At 45.5% G+C, this 26207-nt stretch overlaps 1 protein-coding gene across 8 annotated transcripts; it reads right to left on the minus strand.

Moving 5' to 3' along the window:
* Window positions 1–241: 241 nt before the first annotated feature.
* LOC135233238 (transcription factor TFIIIB component B'' homolog) lies at window positions 242–24888 on the minus strand. 8 transcript variants are annotated; one of them, XM_064296581.1, is made up of 40 exons: window positions 24730–24888; window positions 23564–23824; window positions 22545–23205; window positions 21755–21864; window positions 21426–21488; window positions 20818–20952; window positions 20382–20515; window positions 19656–19750; window positions 19381–19435; window positions 19091–19222; window positions 18469–18744; window positions 17642–17902; window positions 17085–17363; window positions 16766–16838; window positions 16425–16614; window positions 15791–15939; window positions 15143–15476; window positions 14495–14629; window positions 14369–14405; window positions 14195–14269; window positions 13848–14082; window positions 13411–13556; window positions 12945–13110; window positions 12610–12761; window positions 12184–12337; window positions 11769–11925; window positions 11154–11222; window positions 10938–11001; window positions 10582–10777; window positions 9981–10182; window positions 8236–8269; window positions 6069–6245; window positions 5429–5780; window positions 5055–5268; window positions 4796–4829; window positions 4404–4559; window positions 4015–4128; window positions 3687–3951; window positions 3199–3433; window positions 242–2820 (listed from the first exon to the last, which is right to left on the minus strand). In XM_064296581.1, the coding sequence occupies exons 2-40, from the start codon at window positions 23821–23823 to the stop codon at window positions 2683–2685; spliced, it is 6714 nt and encodes a 2237-aa protein (XP_064152651.1). In that variant the 5' UTR covers window position 23824; window positions 24730–24888; the 3' UTR covers window positions 242–2682. The 8 variants fall into 8 exon arrangements, with proteins under 8 accessions (XP_064152651.1, XP_064152649.1, XP_064152650.1 ...); XM_064296579.1 differs by having other exon boundaries at window positions 3687–4128; window positions 13848–14079; XM_064296580.1 differs by having other exon boundaries at window positions 3687–4128; window positions 5067–5268.
* Between the last annotated feature and the right edge of the window lie 1319 nt (window positions 24889–26207).

Below are 26207 nucleotides of genomic sequence, written 5' to 3' on the forward strand. Positions count from 1 at the left end.
TAGCTTCAGCCTCCAATATCTTAAATTTTATGCAATCTGAAGCCAGTGAAAGGCAACCAAGATGTGAGACAGGGAAATATTTAGGGCGGTTGTAGATCAGCAAAATCGTTGAGTTGTAAATTAATTGAAGGAGCCTGAGTTCAGAAGTAGGTGATTCTTGTGAAGAAAGTCCCAGTCAAAGCATTGTTTTAAAAATAAACTTTACTAACAGAGGGGGAATATAAGAAGTACCACATCCTCACACACTCATAAAAACATTTATTTAGATTGTATGTCAATTTAGCTACATGACAAGCAAACATTTTTCACACAGAGAATTTTCCTTACCTAGAAGTTTGTAACACCTTCTAGGAAAAAAAAGAACTCCACAGCATATACTTGTAAACTTGCAAATACATTATCTGAACTGTCAACTCTCCAACTTAAGCTGTCTCCAGTAAAATATAACAGGCAATCAATAAATAATAGCTTTTTCAAAATGCATTCTATTTTTGTTACCATGTATGAGCATCACACCAGCGATGCTAAAAAGCCAACAAAAATTACAGTACAGATCAAGATTACATTCACTTAAGCACACCATTATCCACCATTATCATCACAGTCTAAGGTCATTCACAGTAATGCATCAGAAACGGACACAAATCGCAAATCACAAGCTGTGAAAGAAGTAGAAAGTCCAGGGGTCAAAAAGTAAATGTCCTGCTATGAGTTTCTTCCACCCATGAGCTCAGCTGGTTGATTGCATTAATTAGTTCTACCTCCTTGCTGAAGAACTGTGCTAATGAACAAATCCTATTTTGACTGAAACAAAATACTGGGATGAACTTTCTGAACCTGAATTTTCCACTTCAGCAAATATCAGACCATCCTTTACAACAGAACTCTTCATGATATGTCTTAATGTGATAACTTACACCATTACAGTGCACGCTGATGCTTTGGTTCAGCAGAAAAGCACACTTAAGGCAATATCAGGTTTATGAATAAAATTTGCATAACTTAAAATTCAATTTTTACAAAAACATACACAGGACATTCTTTCCTACCCTCCTTTACAAATTGAATTCACACAGCAGATAAAATAAGATATTTCTATATGCAAGGGAAAACTGGAAATTTACTTCCAAAACAAACACTGTTACCTTGTAACGTTCTTTATTTCCTGAGCATCAATTTTCAAACCACATAACTGGACCATGTAAACAAACTTTGATGCAAAGAAAATAGTGGGAGTTATGTCAATTTCACTAACAAGAATACTTAAGAGAAAAAGACACAAAAGGAACCATTCCTCCAATGCATGTATAATCAATGGTAAACAGTCATGAAATTATAACCCTGAGCTTATAGTCACTTCCAACAAAGAATCATGTAAACGCTAAGGAGTGGCACCATTTTGAACAGGAAGACACTAAGAGGCCCTTTAAACCTCTTTATAAAGTGACAAATATGCTGACAGCAATAAATTAAGGCAGACGTGTCTCAGTATCATTGCCATAGAAGCATCCAAAAAAAATAAATAATCTATCTTCGCAATACTCAATAGCAAAACAAACAACTCTGATCTGAATACATTAATGATCCCTGTCAAGATCCAGTAATAGTATTATAACATTTACACTCATTTACACTGTAAATGCAAAAGGTCAGCTCAATTGCAAGAACAGGTTATTTCAAGTCATCGGATTCTGCTTCTGTATCAGTTGAGACAAAGTGTTTTCAGTCAGCATAAACATAACATTCTTAATAAAGCGCCACACACAAACAAAAAGCTAATTTGAAGAAAGCACACTCATATAGTTTATGCAAGATCTTCAGATCTTCAATACTGCCATTCAATACTCCATTCCAGAAAACACATTTTAGGCCATTTGACATTTTTAAGGATGAAAACCTACCCGTGGTATTGTGGATTACCTGAAACAGCTTTTTACTAATTGTAAAGTAACAGGTCTGATTGATATTTGAAGATTCTGTTGTAGTGTAGCCTTTTGCGTTTCATTCCACTGTTTGTGTACTGCCCCAGAAAGAAAAAAAACATCCTAATAAATGAACACACACACACACACACACACACACACACCTCCTTCCACATAAAGTAAAGGCCCTTATGTCTCCCTGTGATTAAGTATTTTTGGCTTGTAAGACTGTGGCTTGTGTATTATATTCCAAGTGCTTTATGCTTTACTTATGATTAAAAAAAAACATGAAACAAAAATAAATGGCCCATCTTCATGAGAACTTCAAAACTGCTATGAAAGGAGCAGATAATCATGTCTATCAGTTACTGAACTATCAACCCGATAATTAAAACTGACTGACTATTAAAATGAAAAGACTTAAACTGAAGTTTCATAATGTGCCATTGCTGGGAATAATGCTGTCACACAGTATACCACTGTTCACATTCTCAGAGTACACACACAACACCTGAGAGCTTCTATCTGAGAGCTTCTACACACAACAAATTAACAGTAGCTGGACATCTGAACATGAGGTCCGTACACAGTCATATCACTTCAGAACAATCCCTTGCAATGTTTAAAAAAAAAAAAAAAAAACACGTAAATAAATAAATATATAAATGCAGGTTTGAAATGTGCAACACATTATTTGTGGCAGACAGGGGAAAAGGGGGGGACGGGGACAGCGTAGATCCCGTGTAGTGGAGTGATGGTCTCAGTCCGACTCCAGGACCTCTGTGAAGATGTCCTGGAAGTAGAACTCCGACACCTTGGTCGGCTCTTCTTCGGTCGCCGAAGGTCTTGCACAGAGGAACTCGCCCTCGGCAGGCACTGAGACCTGAGAGTTAGTTGGCTGGAAAGACGGTGAGAATTAACAGAGAAGCCTGTACTTACAAGGTGTCTTAAGGTGCACACGCATTTCTTCCACGTGCCCTTCACCATATTTGTAAAGTCCAATATTCTTGAAAGCAGAAGTTATCATTACAAGTTATATACCTAAGTTACTCATCAGTTTGTTCCATTTGAAGTGAAAATATCATACGTTTAGATTTCTCCTTTAGATCTGTCAGGTAACTCAACACTGATTTAATAGTGAATGGTAAAACAGAAGATAACATTTCACAGCAACACCACAATCAGCCCTATTGAGTACTCCTAGTCCAATGTAAGCTCATCTGAGACCATATAGCAGACAGCTCAGCAGAGCCAGGATAAGAAAAGTAGCAGTTACCTCAGCAGAGGGCCCACTGAAGCAGGTGCTCTCGCTGACTTTGGTGGGGGACGAGCTGCTGGGGGAGTTGTGGGCGGATGCTTCCGTGACGGCGTCTGCGGTAGTCCTCCTCCTCCCTGTGCGTGAGGTATTCACTGAGGGCTTCTGGGATACGTGCCTGACGGGGCGGGAAGCCAGGCCGGCCCCACTGCCGCCGGAGAGAAAGGAGAGGAAGCCCCTGGGCGCTCGTCCAGACCTCAGAAGGAAACGGACGAATGAATAGCTATACAACTTTCAGGGTTCAATCATTTTTTTAATGCTTGGTAGCTGGAATAATGTTTTACCACAGACATTATTTCAGCTGGGTAAGAGTGCATGCACAAGCAAGCAGAGCACTGCTAAATTCAACAAAAGAGCTTCCATTGCACATTCCATTGTCTAAAGCTAATGGCTCAGCAGTGCCTGTCCAGTGTTTGGATTCCTCCACAGATTCTCAACCTCTACCTTACCTTGTAAGTGTGGCGCTTGTGGATTGAGTTGTGCTGTGCCCTTCCTCTCCATCGCAGCTCTCCTCGTCTTCTGCTCCAGCTGCCACGCCCTCTTCCTGCTGTGGGAGGTCTGAGTGGCCCACAGTCCCCTGCGGCAGCTCCACAGCAGCAGGCAGCTCAGAGGCTGCAGCAGAATCCTCCTGCTGGGTGTCAGGGAGTGGCAATGTGGGTGGGAGGGTCTGCGAGGAGGTGTGGGCGGGGTCTGGCTGTGTGTGGGAGGGGCCAGGTGGTGTGTGGGAGGGGCCAGGCGGTGTGTAGGAGGAGCCAGACTCTGTGTGGGAGGGGCCAGTCTGTGTGTGGGAGGGGCCAGGCTGCACTGCTTCCTCAGGAAGGAGGCCCTGCTCGTCTCTCACAGAGCTTCTGAGCTTCCTCTGAGTAACACACGGCTTCACCTGCAGCTTACCTGAGCACACAACAGGAGAACAAAGCACACGTTCAGCAATCTTTCAAAAACCTACAGAATGTGTAGCTTTCGGCACTTTTTCCATCAACACTTTCAGAGGTGTAAGACACACAAAACAAAATATTTGTTGTACAGAAACCCAGAACGTTCATTTTAGCTTCAGAATTAAGGGCCCTATTTCCATGGTTAAATACAGGGCTTGATCCACTGACACACCTGAAACATTAAAAATAATACTTAAATATTCATGTGATGATTAATTACAAATCACCCACCCCTCCTGGTCCTGACAGGTGGTTTCCTTTTCTCTTGGGACGGGGTGTCCCTCTCACTTGTCCCGTCTGTCCCAGCCTCCACTGGGTCATGTGACTCTACCGCTGTGTCATGTGACTCTACTGCTGGGTCCACAGTCTGACTGCTGTGGTCTTCCTCTGCACCATCAAAATAAATGAAGAATCACATCAAAAGAGTTTTACAGACAAAGCAATACTTTTCATAAGGAGACAGAAAGAATATTTTGGAGAATATTCCTATAAAAATGTAATATGACTGTCTTATGTTACAACTAAAATTATTCACAGGGACATGGATATAAATGACACTTTACAGTGAAAATGTCAATCCCTGTACAGCTGTATATTATGAAACATACATCTAAATCACTTACCACATAATTCTGCGAGACCCTCTGCATCGTTGTTCTGCAAAATGAAGATTGGACCCAATGAATGAAGCTTCCAAAAAACAGATCTTTTTGGCTGAACCGCAACAGCGGGCCAGCCCTACAAACGCGAATGTCTGTGAGTGACTGAGTGACTGATTGAGTGATAAAGTTACACCGCGCATGTCTGTGACATTAGCCGGTTTGGTCCAGCCATATACTAGGTTTTAACCTGGTCGTGTTTATCTGAACAACAGTTACACACACAGGCAGTTACCATGACAGCGGTGAGGGCCGTCTCTCCTGCAGTTTGGGAGAAGGCAGTGTGGGGGCGCTGTTCTTGCAGGCCAGTCCAGTGCTGCGCTGGTCCCTCTTCCTGCTCCTCACAGACAGGTATGAAGGCGTCGCTCAGGACCAGGTGAGTGACTGAGCCACACCCTGACCCCGCCTCTGCAGTTTCCACTGACAGAGACTCACAGCTGGGGCACAGAGACAGGAAGAGGTGAGGATCAGCCAGGGTCTGGATCAACAACATCTGGAAAATTCTGATATGGTTCTTTAAATTATCCACAGTCCAAACAATTTGCATCCAGCACATCCTGGACCTGAGTTAGACAGGTGAATCTTTCACTCACTTACCTGTCCTGTGTGCTTTGACAGCCGAGCAGAGGCTCCACCCCTCCACTGATGCTCTCCTCGTCTTCTGCTCCAGCTAGCAAGCCCAGTTCCTCCTGTGGGAGGTCTGAGTGGCCCACATTCCCCTGCGGCAGTTCTTCTACACCTAGCAGCTCAGAGCCTGCAGCAGGCTCCTCCTGCTGGGTGTCAGCTTGTGTTGCTGTGGGTTGGTGGATCTGTGGGGATGTGTGGGCGGGGCCTGGCTGTGTGTGGGAGGGGCCAGGTTGCACTGCTTCCTCAGGAAGGAGGCCCTGCTCATCTCTCACAGAGCCTCTGAGCTTCCTCTGAGTAACGTACGGCTTCACCTGCAGCTTACCTGAGCACACAACAGGAGAACAAAGCACATGTTCAGCAATATTTAAAAAACCTTCAGAGTCATAGTATGGTAAATGTATAGCCTTTTGGCACTTAGCACATTCACAGGTGGAAAACACACACATAATAGACAACTAATTTGATCATTAGAACAGCAGATTATTCATTTTAGCTTCAGATTAAAGTCCCTATTTACTTAGGAAAATACAGAGTTTGATCCACTGCTACCCCTGGAACATTTTAAAGACTACTTAAATACTACTATAATGATTAATTATGAAACAATCACCCCTCCTGGTCCTGATAGGTGGTTTCCTCTTCTCTCGAGATGGTTTGTCCCTCTCACTCATCCCATCTGTCCCAGCCTTCACCGGGTCATGTGACTCAATCACTGGATCATGTGACTCTGCCACCGGGTCATGTGACTCTGCCACCGAGTCCACAATCTGACTGCCATGATCTTCCTCTGCTCCACCAAAATCAATGAAGCATCACATTAAGAGGGTTTTACAGGCAAAGCAATACTTTTCAAAAGGAGGCAGAAAGAATATTTTGGAGAATATTCCTTTAAAAATGTAATGTGAGTGTCTTATATTACAAATAAAATTATTCACAGGGACATTGACAGAAATGACACTCTTCACAGTGAAAATGAAAATCGCTGTACAGCTATATATTAATATGAAACATACAGCTATATCTCTTACCACATAATTCTGGGAGACCCTCTGCATCGTTGTTCTGCAAAATAAAGATTAGACCCAATAAGTGAAGCTTCACCAAACAGATATTTTTCCCCCCAACAACAGTAACACACACAGGCAGTTACCATGACAGCAGTGAGCGGCATCTCTCCTGCAGGTTGGGAGGGGGCAGTGTGGGGGCGCTGTTCTTGCAGGCCAGTCCAGTGCTGCGCTGGTCCCTCTTCCTGCTCTTCACAGGCAGGTATGAAGGCGTCGCTCAGGACCAGGTGAGTGACTGAGCCACACCCTGACCCCGCCTCTGCAGTTTCCCCTGACAAAGACTCACAGCTGGGGCACAGAGACAGGAAGAGGTGAGGATCAGCCAGGGTTTGGATCAACAACATCTGGAAAATTCTGATATGGTTCTTTAAATTATCCAGTCTATACAATTTGTATTCAGCACATCCTGTACCAGAGTCAGACATGTGAATCTCTCACTCACTCACCTGTCCTGTGTTTTGTGACATCTGAACAGAGGCTCCTCCTCTCCATCGCTACTCTCCATGTGTTCTGCTACCACAGCCACACCCCTTTCCTCCAGTAGGAGGTCTGAGTGTCCCACAGTCCCCTGTAGCAGCTCAACTGCAGTGGACAGCTCAGAGGCTGCAGCAGGCTCCTCCTGCTGGGCGTCAGTGTGTGGTTCTGTGGGTGGGTGGGTCTGTGGGGATGTGTGGGCGGGGTAGGGCTGTGTGTGGGAGGGGCCAGTCTGTGTGTGGGAGGAGCCAGGCTCTGTGTGTGAGGAGCCAGGCTCAGTTTGGGTGGGGCCAGGCTCTGTGTGGGAGGGGCCATGCTGTGTGTGGGCGGGGCCAGTGGTGTGAGAGGCCGGCTGTGTGGGCGGGGCCAGGTGGTGTGTGGGAGGGGCCAGGCTGTGTATGGGCGGGGCCAGGTGGTGTGTGGGAGGGGCCAGGCTGCACTGCTTCCTCAGGAAGGAGGCCCTGCTCATCTCTCACAGAGCTTCTGAGCTTCCTCTGAGTAACACACGGCTTCACCTGCAGCTTACCTGAGCACACAACAGCACAAAATACATCACTAGAAATCTGAAATACTAAAGAAACACAACTTAATCCTGTAGCATTTTCACATTAATGCCATTCTCATTATGATGATGGTCATCATAATCAATCAATCAATCAATCAAATTTTATTTGTATAGCATATTTTACAGCAGTGTACATAGCTACAGACAACCTGGCCTAACCCCCAATGCAATCATCACAGCCTAAGGACATAGAGAAATTGCACTGATCACACCTTGTGAATAGAGCAAAACGCGTATTTTAGGTCTGCAAATCACCCACCCCTCCTGGTCCTGACAGGTGGTTTCCTCTTCAGTGGTGACGGTGTGTCCCTCTCACCCGTCCCATCTCTCCCAGCCTCCACTGGATCATGTGACTCTACCATCAGGTCATGTGACTCTGCCACTGGATAAAGTGACTCTACTGCCGGGTCCACAGTCTGACTGGTATGGTCTTCCTCTCCACCTCCAAAATCAATGAATCATCACATCAAGAGGGTTTTATGGATAAAGCAGTGCTTTTTATAAAAAGACCAAGATATATTTTGGAGGATATTCCTTTAAAAATGTAATACGAGTGTCTCATGTTACAAATAAAATTATTCACAGAGACATGGATAAAAATGACATTCTTCAGAGTGAAAATGTCAGTACCTGCACAGCTACATATTAATACGAAACATAGTCGTATCTCTTACCACATAATTCTGGGAGACCCTCTGCATCATTGTTCTGCAAAATGAAGATGAGACCCAATGAGTGAAGCTTCACCAAACAGATCTTTTTTCCCCATCCACAGTTACACACATAGGCAGTTACCATGACAGCAGTGAGGGACCGTCACAGTTACACACATAGGTAGTTACCATGACAGCGGTGATGGACTTCTTTCCTGCAGTGTGAGGGCGCTGTTCTTGCAGGCCAGTCCAGTTCTGCGCTGGTCCCTCTTCCTGCTCCTCATAGACAGGTATGAAGGCGTCGCTCAGGACCAGGTGAGTGACTGAGCCACACCCTGACCCCGCCTCTGCAGTTTCCCCTGACAGAGACTCACAGCTGGGGCACAGAGACAGGAAGAGGTGAGGACCAGCCAGGGTTTGGATCAACAACATCCAGCTAATTCTGATATGGTCTTTTAAATCATCCACAGTCTGAACAACATGTATCCAGTATATCCTGTACCTGACTTAGACAGGTGAATCTTTCACTTACCTGTTCTGTGTGCTTTGACTGCCGAGCAGAGGCTCCTCCCCTCCACCGCTGCACTCCTTGTCTTCTGCTACCACGGCCACACCCCCTTCCTCCTGTGGGAGGTCTGAATGTCCCATAATCCCCTGTGGCAGCTCCACTGCCACTAGCAGCTCCGAGGCTGCAGCAGGCTCCTCCTGCTGTGCGCCAGTGTGTGATGTTGTGGGTGGATGGGTTGTGGGAGTGTGTGGGGGGGCAGGCTTTGTGGGAGGGCCAGGCTGTATGTGGGAGGGGCCAGGCTGCACTGCTTCCTCAGGAAAGAGGCCCGGCTCATCTCTCACAGAGCTTCTGAGCTTCCTCTGAGTAACACACGGCTTCACCTGCAGCTTACCTGAGCACACAACAGGAGAACAAAGCACACGTTCAGCAATCTTTCAAAAACATACAGAATCATACTATAAATGTGTAGCTTTTGACACTGTTTCCATCAACACTTCAACAGGTTGAAAACACACACAAAACAGATAACTTGTTTGATGTTTATAACGGCAGAATATTCATTTTAGCTTCAGAATTAAAGTCCCTATTTACTTAGGAGAATACAGAGTTTGATCCACTGCCACCCCTGGAACATTTAAAAGAACACTTAAATATTACTATAATGATTCATTATGAAATGCTCACCCCTCCTGGTCCTGACAGGAGGTTTCTTCTTCTCTCTACATGGTGTGTCCCTCGCAGTCGTCCCATCTGTCCCAGCCTCCACTGCATCATGTGACGCTATCACCAGGTCATGTGATGCTGCCACTGGGTCATGTGACTCTGCCACTGGGTCATGTGATTCGGCTACCGGGTCATTTGACTCTGTCACCGGGTCCACAATCTGACTGCTGTGGTCTTCCTCTGCACCACCAAAATCAATGAAGCATCACATCAAGAGGGAAGCAAAGCAATACTTTCAAAGAGGCAGAAAGATATTTCTTGAGAAATATTCTTAAAAATGTAATGTGAGTGTCTTATATTACAAATAAAACTATTCACAGGGACATTGACAGAAATGACACTCTTCACAGTGAAAATGAAAATATCTGTACAGCTGTATATTAATATGAAACATACAGCTATATCTCTTACCACATAATTCTGTGAGACCCTCTGCATCGTTGTTCTGCAAAATAAAGATTAGACCCAATGAGTGAAGCTTCACCAAACAGATCATTTCCCCCCCCCAATTACAGGAACACAAACAGGTAGTTACCATGACAGCAGTGAGGGACTTCTCTCCTGCAGTTTGGGAGGGGGCAGTGTGGGGGCGCAGTTCTTGTAGGCCAGTCCAGTGCTGTGCTGGTCCCTCTTCCTGCTCCTCACAGACAGGTATGAGGGCGTCGCTTAGGACCAGGTGAGTGACTGAGTCACACCCTGACCCCGTCTCTGCAGTTTCCACTGACAGAGACTCACAGCTGGGGCACAGAGACAGGAAGTGGTGAGGACCAGCCAGGGTTTGGAGACAAACCTAATGGTCAATTACATTACACTTGCCCTTAAGCCCTTACCAAAGATGACTTGCATCTTTCACACACACACACACACACACACATACCCTGACACTAAATGCATCGAGTGGCCCAGTTGTGTCCACTGGAACATAGGAATGAAAATACCACTCCAAATGCATGTCACCATTGAGCCATTCCAGGTTTTACTAAATGCAGGTGAGTATGCTAAAGCCACCTGCTGGCTCATTCCTATCAGCACTCTAACCAGCTTCCCGTAAAACCAGGAGTGGCTCAAACTCGCATGAATTGGGAGTCCCGTCCCTGCGTGGGAATACGAGGGTTATTGGGGTGTCCCTCACTCACTGTGGCTCTGATATCGCCGGCAGTGGTCCGGATTGGGGATCCGCGATCATGGACGTTGGCGGGGAGAAGGGGTTCTCCGTGGCCAGACCTAGCGCCTCTGGCCCGGTCTGGTAGTCTCCTATCTCCAGGGGAGGGACAGCGAACAGCGTCAGGATGAACGTGGGCTCCTCCTCGCCACCGTCCGCCCAAGAGAGTCCTTAGACAGAGAGGGAGAGGAGTCGAAAAACCCTGTCACAGATGTTCAGAAGAGCCAATTCGTTTATTCAGTCCTCTACGAAGACCATCAAGGGGCCATCCCGCCACACTTCAAGAGCACGAGGGCGTGACAGATTTGTTTGCGAAAAGAGCAGAGTTACCTTCCATGCACTCCTTGGTGATGAAAGCACTTGCGTCGCCATCGAAACAGACGCCCGGGGCTTCCTGTCAAAACAGCCTGTTAGCAAAACGCTAAACACCGCGCGAACAGCCGATATGAGATCGGGGAGAGGAAGGTGAGTCAGATAGCGCCAGCGCCCCCTCGGGCGACGTGACGTCTTATCTCGAGGACGTTTTCCGGGATCTACTTCACTCACGATTCCAGCAGCCTGCCGGGACTCGTCCGCCGATGATGAAGCATCCTCATCCGCCAAAACCAGCTCGTTCTGGAAGAGAGGACAGACGACCGCCAGGGAGTCAGGCCGAGTTGTAAATACGAACGGACAGAACTTGGGCACAAAGGCACATAAACAAACAAGTGAAGATCTATTTCCACCGTAAAGTGTCCTTGTGTCTCTGCAGAAAAGCACCATACAAAAAAAAACTGAATTGAACTGAAGCGGTCAGTGCCACTAGTGTCCCCTCAAAATTAAATACTAAAGGAATGCAATGAATGCAATCTTGTAAATCTGCTTTGAGAAAAAGCCCTTTTGTTCTTCAAATGGTATATACATCACACTTTCCCTTGGTTCATTTGCAATCATATGACCTTGCCAAATGGGTTAAAGGTATACAAGTGATATTGCACTAATTGTACACGTATTCATGAGGTCATTTTTATGCCCAAAAACCATGACAGCTGTCCAGTTAAAAACACTTTAAAGCCATTTTTCTCAGTTTTACCCTTTGCGTAGTTACTGCAGTTAGGCTTTGTAGGGCAGTACTGATCAGGCCCCACATTCTCGGTGTCTTGCCTGGTTGAGGGCGCTCACCTCAGGCACGCCCGTGCTGGCCGGGGCCCCCTCTGCAGTTTCCTCCCCTCCTGTCCCAGGGACCGGCTCTGTGAAAGAGGGCCCAGGGCAGGGCTGAGAGGGGCCCAGGGGGGCAATAAAACTGCTGCTGGCAGCTCCCGTTTCAACTGTGGGTCTCCTAATGAAGAAGAGATCAAGGGTGGAACACGCATATGCTCATTAATTCACAGAAATTACCCAACATTCACCCGGATACCATTCATTACATTGCTGAATTTTTATGAGGCAGAAAAAAAAGACCAACAATAACACAACCATGTTTTCAACTTATGCCTTTTTTGCAAAGGGGGGAATTAGGCAAAGCTAGACTGTTCATGTACAATGTGAGTTAGCCAAGTTAGCTCAAAATCAGTTTTGCAAGGTGTTTATTACGTACTCTTCCTCAGTGTTCTGGGTTTCGGATGAGCCTTCGGTCAGAGCCTTCTGATCAATGACCTCAGCACTCAGGTCAGAACTGCTGCAGGTCGGAGACTCCTGAACGGGTGTCAGAGTGCTGGACCCCTCCAGAGGGGTGGAACTGCTGTCATCGACTAAAAACAACGACCAGAAAACAAACTTTGTGAGGACACCTTCCAACAAGCACGAAACAGCCTTTGTGAGGACACCTTCCAACAAGCACGAAACAGCCTTTGTGAGGACACCTTCCAACAAGCATGAAACAGCCTTTGTGAGGACACCTTCCAACACACACAAAACAGCCTTTGTCAGGACACCTTCCAACATGCACGCCAACAAGCGCTAGAAACTTCCTGCTCTGGGAACACGCTGTCAACCAAATCCTGCGGTTCTCCATGTGTCTTACCTGGTTTGGGGGTTGCGGGGTTCTGGGACGGAGCGGTGTGGGGTGCACGGGTCGACCGGCCCAGGTTGGGTCTGGGTTTGGGGAACCGGCTCCGCCTCACCAGAGGGACGCTCTGGACCAAGGAGTCCGAACACAAGGTCTCACTCTGAGTGCTAACGCACACACATACAAAGAGACACATAGACACACACACACAAATACATCAAAGTGAATTTGAGGGCAAAGAACAGAACAGCATTGGGTCTTCTGTGGCAAACCCTTCAAAACCCTGCATCGCAAGAATGAATTCATCCAGTCAACAATGACACCAGAAGCCCACATGCAGGAAACCAAACCTTAAAGCTCCAGGCTCCAGGAGTTTCTCTTTGCCAGACCCCTCTCCCTCAATTTGAACGGAGGCACTCTCCTTGTTGGTGATGAGGTTTTGGTCACTCCTCTCCTCTTCAGAGGGCATTGGTGACTCTGTGTTCACAGTGGGAGGGGCAGCACAGGAGACTGGACCTATGGAAAAAAATCTGGTCGTAAATAGCTGTAGAATCTAACCTACTGTTGTGCTGTAATTATCAATGCAAAGTACAGCAGGGCGAGTACCTAACTAACACAAAATGCTTCTCACAATGCTGCTGCCAAGAGGTGGCAATGTTGCAGCATTGAAAAAACATCCCAGTAACATTGTGTGAACATTTTGTGTTAGCTGGGCAGGTGGAGAGGGCAGTGCACAAATGTTCCGACCAAGAACCACATCGTGTGATCAAACAGCAAAAGAAAGGCTGTCAAACACACCCCATGAGGTGGTCTCACCTGGACAGGGGGGTGCGGTGGACCCCCTCAGAGGGGTACGGGGGGCTCGGGTCGCCAGGCCCAGGTTAAGTCGGGGTTTGGGGAACCGGCTCCGCCTCCCCAGGGGGGTGCTGCCCTGGACCAAGGAGTCCGAACACAAGGGCTCACTGAAAAGCAAACACAGACACGTCCCAAAGAAAAGTTACTTCAGTTTGCTACATATGAGCATGCATATCAGTTTCCAGAATTTAACCATGTCTTAAAGGTGTTAGATCACAAATATGTGATTAGAATGTTCTGAACTTAACATTCTGATGCTGATGTCACAATCACTACTGGTAATTGAAAGCAATGGAGTTCTAGAACACTGACACTGAAATTTTTTTTTTAAATCCAAAAAACCTACTCTTCAAAGGGTTAAATAGGCAGGAAAGCTACACCTCTCACAGGGAATTTACCTGTCAGGCATCACATTCCCGGTGGTAGCAACGCTCTCTCCCTCCTCAGATGTGACGGGCTCTTTAACAGGACACGTTTCCACCTCATCGACGGGAGCCGACGTGACGGGGAGGTCAGAGGTCACAGACTGCGGGGCTTGGCCGCTGCACTGCGATTGGCCAGCTTGCTCAGACTCGGGTTCCTGCTCTTCCACTGGGGCCGAATTAGGGGGATCCAGGGCGTTTGCGGTCTCTGCTGCGAAGGAGGGGGAGAATGCTCTTTTTTTAACCCATTCACCTCCAAAACCAGGAGGACACGTGTCTGAGTGTCGGGCGCAGAGTAAGTTCAGGTGTAGGCCCGCCCTTACTTGGGAACTGCAGGTCAGGGTTACTGAGGGTCAGAAGAGTCCTGGCCACCTCGTCATCGTCCTCGGCCTGCATTCCTACAGGGAGGACCAGGACAAGCGTGTTAGGGCCATCCGCACTGTTTTTCACCTGCCAGCCTATGAGCTGTACGGAAGCCCTAAAGGGTCAAAACGTACCTCCGACAAGATGCGGGGATAAAGACTCTATCACGTCCTGTAATGGAAACAAAACAAATCAGACTTGGCCTGAACAGAACTGTGGCTTATGAGTGATGTCATCCAAAGAGAGGGGAGGCTCCTTACAACCAGCAGGTTCAGGTGATGCTCAGAGAGCTCCACGCACTCGTCCTCTGCCCGCTCGCACCCGGGCACGGACCGCTGGGCATCTGCAGACGCGCCAGGGCCTGGGGCATCGGACACGCCCGCGGGGATCTGCAGCTGAAAGGAGAACAAGGTGGCAGAAAGGGCAAGGTGAAGTTAAGAAGGGGTTCAAAAAATACAACTAAAATAGAAAATAACAGAAAAAAACTAAAATGCAAATTCACAAAGTACACAAACAAAAAGAAATAAGCACAAATGCAAACAAAGTCAAACACAACAACAACAACAACAAAATAAGTAATGCAATGCAAAAACAAATAAGGATTCTATTCACAAGGGCTTGAATATTTCCCATTAAGGGTTTTTGTACTACAGCCACAACTAAACTCACACTGCCAATTTGAAGCACAACAAACAAAAACGCTGGTAAATGTGTTCTGCCAGTAGGAAGAGAGAGTAGGTGTGAAGAGAAAACTTGAAATGGCAGCAATGAAAATGAAAAATGTATTAAAAAATAAATAAATCACCAAAATTGTACTTCACTTTTCCATATTTAAACATGGAATAAAAAGGCCAATAAAACCAGTTGCTTGGCAACAGCGTTCTGTGACATCAGATGCTTGCTCTCACCTCATTGGACAGCAGTTCCAGTGAATGTAAACCTAGGGGCACCAACACCTGCTCCTGGCTCAGTATCTCCGTATGACAGGGAGAACCCTGTTCTTCCACCTGGACCTGGTCCTGTACCTCCTTCTCCTCCTCCTCCTCCACCTCCGTATCTTCCCACCCTCCTTCATCGTGGTCCTCTTCCTCACTGCGTTCCCCCATGTTCAGTTTGCTCGAGGGATGGCTCTCCTGATGTGTCCCCGCCCTTGGCCACAGCTCCGTTTCCGGCAGCTGGCCACGCCCTTTGGGGGAGGTGGCCTCAGGGGGTGGAAGAGAGGAAGACTCCTGGCCTTCAACCCTTTTCCAGTGGAGGGTGGGTGGGTCAGTTGTATAATACCACTCAGACACCATAAGTTTAATACATCTGAATCATGTACACAAGTGACTCTGTAAATCTAGTGACATATTACCAGTCATCCTGAATGCATTACTGGCAATGTTGCATCATTCACTGCAATGTACAATCAGGTTTTAGCCATAGGGTTATGAAGGAGAACATATGAATGGGATAAGTGAAGTACCACTCAACACATTAGGGAAGGAGAGAATGTGCACTGGGGCTGCACTGTAACAGATGAAGATATGGAGGAGGAAGAATGGGATGGCAGCTACCTGGAATTGTTTATCAGCTTCTGTCCATCTGTGAGTGAGACATCAGGCGCCCCCTGCTGGTCTCCCTCTGGACTCTCCTCGTCAGTGAGCGGGAGAGTGCTCCCGTCAATCGCAAATACACCCTCCAAGAGAGCACTGCAATCAGAAATCTAACACACAAGGTCGTACAAGGTCACAGAAACAGTGATAGAAAAGCACACAACTCTATCAGTCTGAACATGCACACAAAGCGTGGAAGGTTAAGTAATGACTGATTATAGAACTCAAGGGCACAGGCCGGCTTTTAGATTAGAAAGCTCACATTGTGCTACATTATAGCATCCCTGTTCCCTCCATTTTCACCCCTTGAACTGATTTAGTGCTATAGGCAAAGTCGAGGATATACCGTCCTCAGTTTTGGATGTCTTCAGTCTAAACCCCCCAGAAATGTAAGCATTCATCTTTTTCTGAGGTCAGTTAGAGCATAATGGGGAAAACTGTTGGACCTCTGCAAACAAATGTAACTTTGGAGTATTGTACCCACATTTTAAGATTGAGAATAAAATGACGAGGTGAAAGTATGAAATTAGCAAAAATCTAAAAATATTTCTGTAACTTCGGGACCAGGGTAGCCTGCCACTGCTGTAGTCCACACCTCGAATAGAGAGACATCATCCGCCCGGCATTCCTCCTCTTCTCTCCTGCTACTGTCTAATGTCTTCTCCTCAGAGTCTGGAATGTTCTCTGTCGATCTCCCTCGCACCAAGCTGGGCTCGGCCTCTGCACTGGGGACCCGGACCGGTTCAACCAGCTGTCCCTCCACTGTGCTGCCCATCGTCTCGGACCTACACAACCAGGAATGCCACGCGAAGACCCCACAGAGGTCAGACAAACAAAGAAAATACGTTTTTGTAATCGCCAAAAAAAAAGGGAAAGGGTATCACTTCAGTGTAATTTACAGATTTATTCCTCTGAGGCCGATCAACTGCTACGTACCCCACGGCCTCTTTAGCATCTGATTGGGCACTGGCAACTTCCTTCTCTGTGACGTTGACCAAAATGGCTCCGTCTGCCAAGCCAAAACAACCAACTGTGAGTGACAGAAGACACTGTCCTTGGCTTCCTGTTTCCAGTCTTAAAATTTCTTAAAACAAACAATATTAAGTAATATGCACCTACAGTACACCTTATAGTATTCGAGGACAAGTAGTATCATATAATCAACGACTACATTTCACACAAGCAATACCATCAAAATAATCTATTAACATTATAAAAATGTAATTGTGCTCTTTTTATATAAAGAGATCTTCACCATCTGGATTCTTTTCACTCTGTTTTTTCTTTCGTCCATCTGCTTTCTCTTTGGTTGAGTCAGGCTCCTCTTCCTCCTGGTCCTCCTCTTCCTCACCCTTCTTTGCGCGTTTGCACTTCTTTCTCGTGGCCGTGGCAGTGTTCGTAGCGTCGGTAACATTGGAGCCGTCCTCATCCTTCTCTTCGCTCGCCTCCAAGTCTCCCTCGGCAACGCCATCGCCCACCTCCACATCAGGAGACAGCTGGTCCTCATCGGTTCCCTTTAATGAGGCCTTCTTGCCTAGAAGGGGGAGAGAAGATGTCCAAGCAGGTTGACACCAACCATGATGTAAAGCTCCAGGAGATCAACCGAACTGCACTCAATGTTAGGGTATCTATGACACATTCATGATAATATCAATTACAAAATGAAAAAATGAAAGAATCTGTCACTGAGAACATACGGGCCAAATTATGTTGTTGCGTAATGAATGATAACAATGAATGACCTGAGTACATAATACAAGTACTGTAATATGAAAATGTATTTTAAAAAATAACACATTCTTAGGTCTTCACCATTTGCCATTTTTTTCTGCCGTTTTTTCTTCACTTTGACTTCTTGCTCTTCGGCTGAGTTGGGGTCCTCCTCCGCCTGCTCCTCTTCCTCGCTCTTCTTCACGCGCTTGCGCTTCTTTCTAGTGCCTTTGGTGGAGTCTTTGGAGCAGTCCTCGTTCTCCTTCTCAGCCGTCTCCATGTCGCCCTCAGCAACATCGGCGTCCAGCTCGCCATCTCCAGTGGCCTGACCCTCACTGGCACCCTTCACTGAAGCCTTCTTGCCTAAAAAAACCGAGGGATGGGGAAGATGGTCCAACAGGTACACGCATTAATCCAGAAGTAGGCCTCAGCCAGCTGGGCTACTGATTTAATCACTAAAACAAAGGCCTGTCAGAATCCTGTGTATGCAGCAGACTTGTACAGCAGACCTATGGGAAATTACAGGATAATTCTGAGTTGCATATTGCACTCCTGAGACTTAAGCTGAGTATTTGGGGGTTGTTTTATGAACAGGTATAATTAGATAAGCGTATAATTACCATATGCAAATGAATATAATGAAACGGGAGCAGAAGCAATCATGCAGGTACACTCTAAATAAAGAGCACAATAAATGTGTTGCAGGGGACAGCAGGAACAATTGACTTGTACACCTATGACACATAAATAAACAAAACAGTTATCAAATTAAAGGCCTTTTTAGAATCGATGGTCCCATTATTCTGAGAAACTAATTCACTATCTGGGGTGCTCTCTATTTTATGCTTTTATCTGACCTAACATTGGCCTGAACCACACATCTATTTATCTACAAAATCATATTCCATTCTGTGTTATATGATTTTCACCATTAGCCATTTTTTTCCGTCGTTTTGGTTTCACTTCTTCTTCCTGGTTTTCGGTTGAGTCGGGCTTCTCCTCTTCTTGCTCCTCTCCCTCGCTCTTCTTCACACGCTTTCGCGTCTTTCTAGTGCCCTTCTTGGAGTCTTCGGCCTTGGCAACGTTGGAGCAGTCCTCATTCTCCTTCTCAGCCGTCTCCAAGTTGCCCTCGGCAACATCACAGTCCAGCTCGCCATCTTTAGCGGCCTGGCCCTCACTGCCTCCCTTCACTGAAGCCTTCTTGCCTAGAGAACCGAGGGAAGGGAAGATGGTCAAACAGGTGCAAAAAAATAAAAACCCTGAGGCACATGCACTAATCCAGAGGTAAGACTCAAACAGCTGAACATCTGGGTCATTGGCTTAATCATTAAAACAAAGGCATGGCAAAGACATAAAAAATACGTTCACCAGACTCAAACAGAAGACCTGCATTAAATCGGAAGATAACTAGAAGTCATATTATATACTCCTACAGGACTGGTTGGTATATTTTTGGCTGCATGTTAAGTTGGATAGTTTGCTTGATTTATTTTTCCCTCTGATTTTTCCCAGATGCCTTTGGAGCGAGACGGGGGGGTGTATGTGAATTACATTTTCGCTTGCGTTTCGGTTTTTCCCCAGACGAGCCTTTGGGTTTGGATTTGTCTCTCTTCCTCTTGTCTGCGGCCAAGACCAGTTCCAGCAGCGAGCTGAAGAACTCCATGTCGAAGGGTCGCTTCTCTCCTGCTCAGAAGACCACTACATGATGGCCGACCCTCTCGGGACAAAACGAATCACAGTACTTCTCATCTGTGGCTCACATCGATATGTCCCGCTACGTAACAAGTATGGCTTATGCAGAAAACATATCGAAGAAGTAGGTAGCACGTTCAGCTACTTACTGAAGGCTTTGTCAATTCTCCACGAGCTGGTCTTCTCCTCTCTTTTGAATTTGTTCTGTGACACAAGAAGAAACAATGTGAAAAATAACCTTGGTTACTTAACTCTGACTCCATTCATCTCCGCTTCATTAAATGTTCTTGGGTTGAGTAAGACATCCCTAAAGCTGTACACAAACACTGCTGAGCTGTAACCAACTATCATAAGGGGCGGGCTCACAGCCACACACTGTGAATGGCGCTCAAAGGGTTGGAGATCCCCCCTTTCTGTGCTGTACCTTGACCTCCTTCCGGTCGCGATGGGGGAAAAGATGGCACATCATAGAGAAGTCCGATCCGACCATGCTGAGAGCCAGGTAGAACATGTCGGTCTCTGAAACACACAGAGACAGCGTAATATAGGACTCCTTCTAAGCGCATGTCCCTTCTAAAAACACTAACTTAAGGGCACTTGTATGGCATGTGACACGTCAAACTGAAACTGGTATGGAGCTGGATCTGACTCCAGGCCACACAAGTGTTGACAATGGCCGACGGTCAGATGAAACAGTCAGATAAGCCAGCAGTTTCCCAGAGGGAAGAGCTTCAGTTGCCTGGGTATTCCCTGCCAAAATGTGCACTCATGTGGAAAGTAAATGCGGCAGGCTGCTCCATATGGAGTACAGTCCATCAGCATATGTGCATGTGTAAGCGCAGGTCAGCTGCTGGGCTGGCGAGTAAAAAGCAGTGGAGCTAGATGCATGCATTTCAGAGGAAGCGCAAGCCATCCTGAGCTCAACTGACCTGAAAGGCAGATTCAGTAGCTGCAGAAATGAGTTCAGAATCTCAGTTGGGTGTTCCAAATCAGGGAATGGAATGTTGTCAAAAAAATAAATTACAGTGGGTTGCATGGCAACAAGGTCTTCCAACTGTCAAACACATTGGCCATCCATATGCTTATCTTGTCATTTTCTTTACGCATAATTAGCTGCAACATAGACGAAACTTGTCTAGTGTGGTCCTGCCTTTGTCGGACCAGGGCTTGCTGTACTTCAGGTTTCTGAAGCTGGTGTAGGTGGTGGTGGAGCCGCGCTCGAAGACGGGGTCGTTCCCCTCCACAATGCTGGGGCCTTGGGCCCTCGTTACCCGTACTGTTAAGCTGAGAGAGACAAAATGGACGCCGTTTCAGCCCGGTCAACTTCAGAAACACAGAGTCATTCAAAACTACAACGCAAGCAATCAATGAGGTTTACAATGACAGTTATGACTTCTGTCACAAAATTCTTAACCAAACATGTTTCTGGCATATATTTAGTTTTGAAAAGTACTGCAATTTATCTAAATTAACTCTTTATTATATGAGATAGTACTAGAGGAGTACTGAAGTCAAAGATTGTACACAAGAAAACTAAAATGGATAGTGTGGGGATTTGGCTATTTGCGAGAATATAGGCAGAGTACCTTTCTTCATCAATAACCAGGGAGCCATCTTCTGCCACTTTCACCTTGGGCACCAACAGATCCTCATCCTTCATGGCGCCATCATCATCTTCCTCATCTTCCTCCTCTTCCACTTCCGGCTTAGTCGGTGGCAACCTTGAGATAAGCGGTTGTAGTTAGCAGTCATTAGAACCTGGTTCACCAACACGGTGTACAATGTCACAGCGCTCACCCACATGACTGGCACCTGAGCAATACAGCATGGTTTATCAAACCAAGCTTCTTCACTATAGGTTGTACAGGTACCATACCACGACTGAGGAGAGGCTAAATCTTCTCTTAACTCATTCACTAAATCATAAAATAACAAACCATGGCGGTAGCAGAGACTCAAGGACCAGACTTGGCATTAACCCAAAATGAGAAGCACTCTAGACTGTAAGCAAAATGGGCTTAGACGTGTTGAATGCCCCACAGTTTTTCTGAGATTGTATTTTCATTTGTGTAATACCAGGCCTGCAACATTTGGACAAGGATTCATTTTCAAATCTATGTAACCAAGCAGCTGTATGTAACAAATACAGTCGGTGCTTAAAGTGCAAAATGTGTTCACAGGATTACACCCTTACTCTTGGCTGGGAAATGGTGGAGTGAACTGCTCATCTTGCTTCTGTTCTTCCATTACAGCTGACCTTTGAAAATAGATGGGAAAACATCAGGCATAATGACTTGAAGTTCACCTTCACATCAGAAACAGGCCTATGCGAAGCATCGGAACCTTGATGAATGGCAAAGGAACCATTACTTTGCCGTGTTCCTTCAGGAAATATGAAACAAGAGAAACAGCTCATGACTGAATAAAGAATGAAGAGGCACTTTAAAAAGTCTTGTGTCTCCGAAGGGTGTGTGACGTGCAAGACGCACATATTTAGGAGATGGAAAGGAAAACTCGACATACTTCATAGGGTTGGTTTCCGGCAGGTAATAGATGAGGTCCCTCATAGTCATCTTGCTGTGGTCTAAAGGTGAGCTGAAGTCATCCTCATGGGGTTTGCTTTTCCTCTGACTCTACAGATCAACATGACATTACATCACATGCATTTAGCACACACCTTTAGCCAGAGAGACTTAGACATCAGGAATCATCCACATGAACAGGTTATTCACAAAACAGTGTACCTAACATCTCTGGGGAATCCCCACCCAAATCAAGTTCATATTTTGCACAGGTTTCAGTCATATTTTAAAGACACAGCCTATGTATAACTATGCCTATGCCACTTGAAAATGTAATTGCTAAAGAAAATATACATATTTTTTAAGAAAACAATAATTTTGGAAGCTTTATTTTTTTAATGTTTTGTTTTCTTCCGTTTGGACTCACACTTATGGATTCTCTTGGCAGCAAATACTCTCCCAGTATGTAACCACTGGCTTTAGACAGCACCTACACTATAGCAAACTGAAATATATTATTAACAGGATTATTAAAATTAATGCTTTAAGGTGTAAGATCACAAACATGTGATTACAACGATCTTAACAGAACCTTCTAATGCTGATGTAACAATCACTACTGGTAATTGAAAGCAATTGAGTTCTAGAACACTAACTTAGAATTTTGAAAAACAATTCCACAAAGGGGTGAAGCTGAGAATAGTTACCGGACAGTAGACAGACCATGCTGTACTCCATCCAATCTTGCACTAGAACTCTACCCAATCTGGCCCAGATTGATGCGTGCTCACCTTCTCCTTCCTGTTCTCTAATCGCATCATTTCCTTCAGCTTTCGAGCTTTCGCGATCCTCCTACGATCCTCGAGGGGACCCACCAATTTCAGGGGATAATGCTGCGTTGAGGGCCCCTCCTGTGGCGATGCGTTGATGGGCGACAGCTTCCCATAGCTCGGGATAGGTTCCGATTGGACAGGTTGGCTGCTGCTGGCTTTGCTCTCCGGTGACACGCTCTGTCGACCAGAAGACTTTCTCGTTCTTTTCTTATTCTTCTCTGAGGGGGGTTCTGAACAGGAAGTGGTCGGAGCCACTGGTGATACAGGTCCAGTCTGGTCCTGCGATGTGACCTGATCCCCCAAAACAGCCAAACCAGGGGACTCCACACCGGGGGACCCCACACCAGGGGATCCCACACCCTGCTTGGCTCCGCTGCTTTCCGCTGCTTGGTCTTCAGGTACGGGGTCTGGGGGTTCTGCGGGGGTGGGTGGGGCTGCTGGCTTGGAAGGGGGGGGCTGACTTGGGGCTGCAGGGAGGGGGGATTTGAGTGTCCTCGGTGCAGGGGTCGCCCTGGGTTTGGACAGGTTAGGCATGGCTGAGAAACGTTTCCTCCTCTGAGGCGTTGTGGACATGAGGGGTCTGTCATTAGGGGTCCCCCCATTCTGATCTTCTTCACCCCTGAGTTAAAGACAGACGATTTAACAACATTGCAACAACATGCAATCGCAATAAAGACTTGACTAATTGATTAATTGATTAATTTATTATCACCAGCAGATTCCCTTGTATAGATTTTACAAGTCATTTCCAAAAATATTCACATGCTCTGGGCAGCTGTGTAGTATAATGGGTAATGGTTTTGTAACCTAAAGGTCACAGGTTCAATTCCCAGGTAGGATACTGCCGTTGTACCTTTGAGCAAGGTACTTGACCTGCATTGTTTCAGTGTGTGTCCCGCAATGTAAATGTTGTCTAAGTTGCTCCGGACACGAGCGACTGGTAAATGTAATGTAACACAATGTAAAAGGCAACTTACAAGTCAGGGAAAATTATTTTTTCTGGCGATGTATCCTGGGAGGTGTTTAGCCCTGCTGCAGTCTCAGCAGACTGTTCCACGGGCTGACCGGGATCTATGACTGCTGCACTGTCTGCCCCCTTTCCCTCTGTCCCAGCCGCATGGGTGGTGTCCACAGCTGCTGCTCCCTGACCATGCTGACCTTCCTGGGAGCCAGGAAGACCCCTGCCCCCGGGCCTCGCGATGTTGGGTCGCACGCTGATCCTCGATCTGCGCATCATCCTGCCAGGCGTGGAGATGATGCGTGACCACGGTTACAAGGTAAACAGCACACGTGATACATCTGGACTTACTATAAAAGTGTTCGACATTCCATTTAAAAAAATTCCACCACAACTGATGTTGGATCAGATCACGGACAAATGAACTAAAAACTTGGCGCCACAGCCAAACTATTTAGTATGCTTGCAGTAGCTGATTAATAATTCAAAACGAAAATTTACAGAATTCAATCTGATAGCTTTAATAACTGCATAATTGCACGGTCATCTTCATGTTTCTCAAACCAGTGCGGCAAATAGAAACGGTACGTTACATGGCAAATCGAATGATGACTATGCTGACATTCTAGAAAGTTAGCTTGCTATTACATCAGGCTAGCTTTACGCATCGCGGTTTAATAGTACCAAAGTTAACCTTACCGGCCTTATACGTACTTTATTATGGATATCCTAGCTATTTTGCTGGACATAGAATGGAGCGCAGTCTGTAGTTACACTGCGGTTTCATCATACATTGCTTCCTAACTCAACATACCAATCAATACAGCGAGCTTTGCTAGCTCTGTTGGCTAACGACACAACTTGCCAGATTTCTAACATTCCGAACCGATCAACGCCTAGCAGGCGAGCATGCTTGGGCAACAGAGCTAACGCTGAGCTACAGAAACTGCAGTCACGAAACTTGAGTCATAATGCATAGTCGCCCACTGTCAGCTACTTTAATCAGTAGCAGCTATTACTGAAATGACTTAAACCGTTTGTCTTAACACAGATTGTCCATGCGTCCTAGTTTACAAGTAATACATGGTGCAATTACTGGAACGCTTTAGACACAAGCTCTTTCTGGTTAGTTACAGAGTCACATAAGTTTATGTAAAATATGAAAATTAAAGAGAAATTACTCACTTTCCAGTTCCACAAGCATGTAATTTGACAAGTGATCAACCATTAAAGCGTTCGGTCCAGACACCAGTAATCCGAATGTTGTAGTTAGTTGTCACACTGTCACGCTTCTTGCATGAGCCATGCTTTGCATTCAGAAACCATACCGCTACCTTTAAGAGGTGGATTCTGGGAGAGTACGAATGTTCCGGTATAAAACTACAGCTCCCAGAAAACAACAGAACAGCGGCAGAAGTGCACTGTGTCATCAAATTGATATTCAGATTAGTTACCTCAAAAGAAGTAATCGTGGACATAATAGTGGTGCTGTTCAACCTGATTAAAAGAAGCGTAGAGTATGGCTACACTATTTGCTGCGAACGCTATTCTGGTTACCAAGAGACTACTTTGGATGAAGTCTATATTCTATAGGCAATGTATAAAATATAAACCACGACATGCGGTGTATAGCCCATACGAGAATGTAGCTATATATTACCTACATATATTACGGCCAGTCAATTTGCAAAATAACCGCATAGCTGCTTATTATGCGAAATTACCAATTTCTTTCATTGACCGTAACATAAACGGTACATGATATGAGAGACAGGCCCTTTATTTAACGATTCTGATTTATCCACAATATCCAGATTAAGGACAGAATTTCTTAAATATCAAATTCTACCTAAAGCGAAAAAAAACCCATTTCCGAATAATTAATGGTATATATCAAATCGATTGAGTGATGTTACAGAAATATTGCATTGGAATCAAATCTGTGCTGTAAATACATTTTATATAGTTTTCTTTGAAGGCCAAGAAGAAACAGTTGGTATTCAATGAAATAATTAGCAAAATAAATAAATAAAATAAATTCCACAAAGCTAAATATATGAAAATCCCTCCCTTGTTTATTATCTTTCATAAAGAATGATATGTCCCTTAGAGTAATGAATTGCAAATATGCCGTTGTTTTGCAATTCTGCGGTCTACAGATTTAACCACAAAGTTTAAATTCCAGCTAAGCACACTGCAATTGACCCTATGTGGTTTAAACCAGTCGGCATCCTTTTATTTTTAAGTTGTATCTTTGGCAAACCCCTGCTCTTATACAATTTTTTTTGCCAACTCTTCTGCTCTGTGTGCCTGTGTCAGTTTTTTTCTTTATTGAATATTATTGTGGCTTACTTTATGCCTCACTGACAACTGACAACTGGGTATTTATTCATTTAAAATATGTGTAGTATTGTTGTTTTGTAATTTCCCCATTTTGCTTAGATTTAAACCGTTGTGAAATTTCTATGTCAATGAAGTGAAACCATTGCCTTGATGTTTTCTAAACTGAATCCTTGTCTCCATTTCAGAATAGAAAAAAAACCTTATCTATTCCACTGTCACTATATCCTGAAGTGGGCAGAGCCAAGTGTGTATCTTTAAATTGTGCATTGTCATATAACTGAGAACAGATTCAGACAGTGAATTAAATGAAACAGTCACCA

The sequence above is a fragment of the Anguilla rostrata genome, chromosome 10, assembly GCF_018555375.3.
Source record: "Anguilla rostrata isolate EN2019 chromosome 10, ASM1855537v3, whole genome shotgun sequence".
Taxonomy (NCBI): Eukaryota; Metazoa; Chordata; class Actinopteri; order Anguilliformes; family Anguillidae; genus Anguilla; species Anguilla rostrata.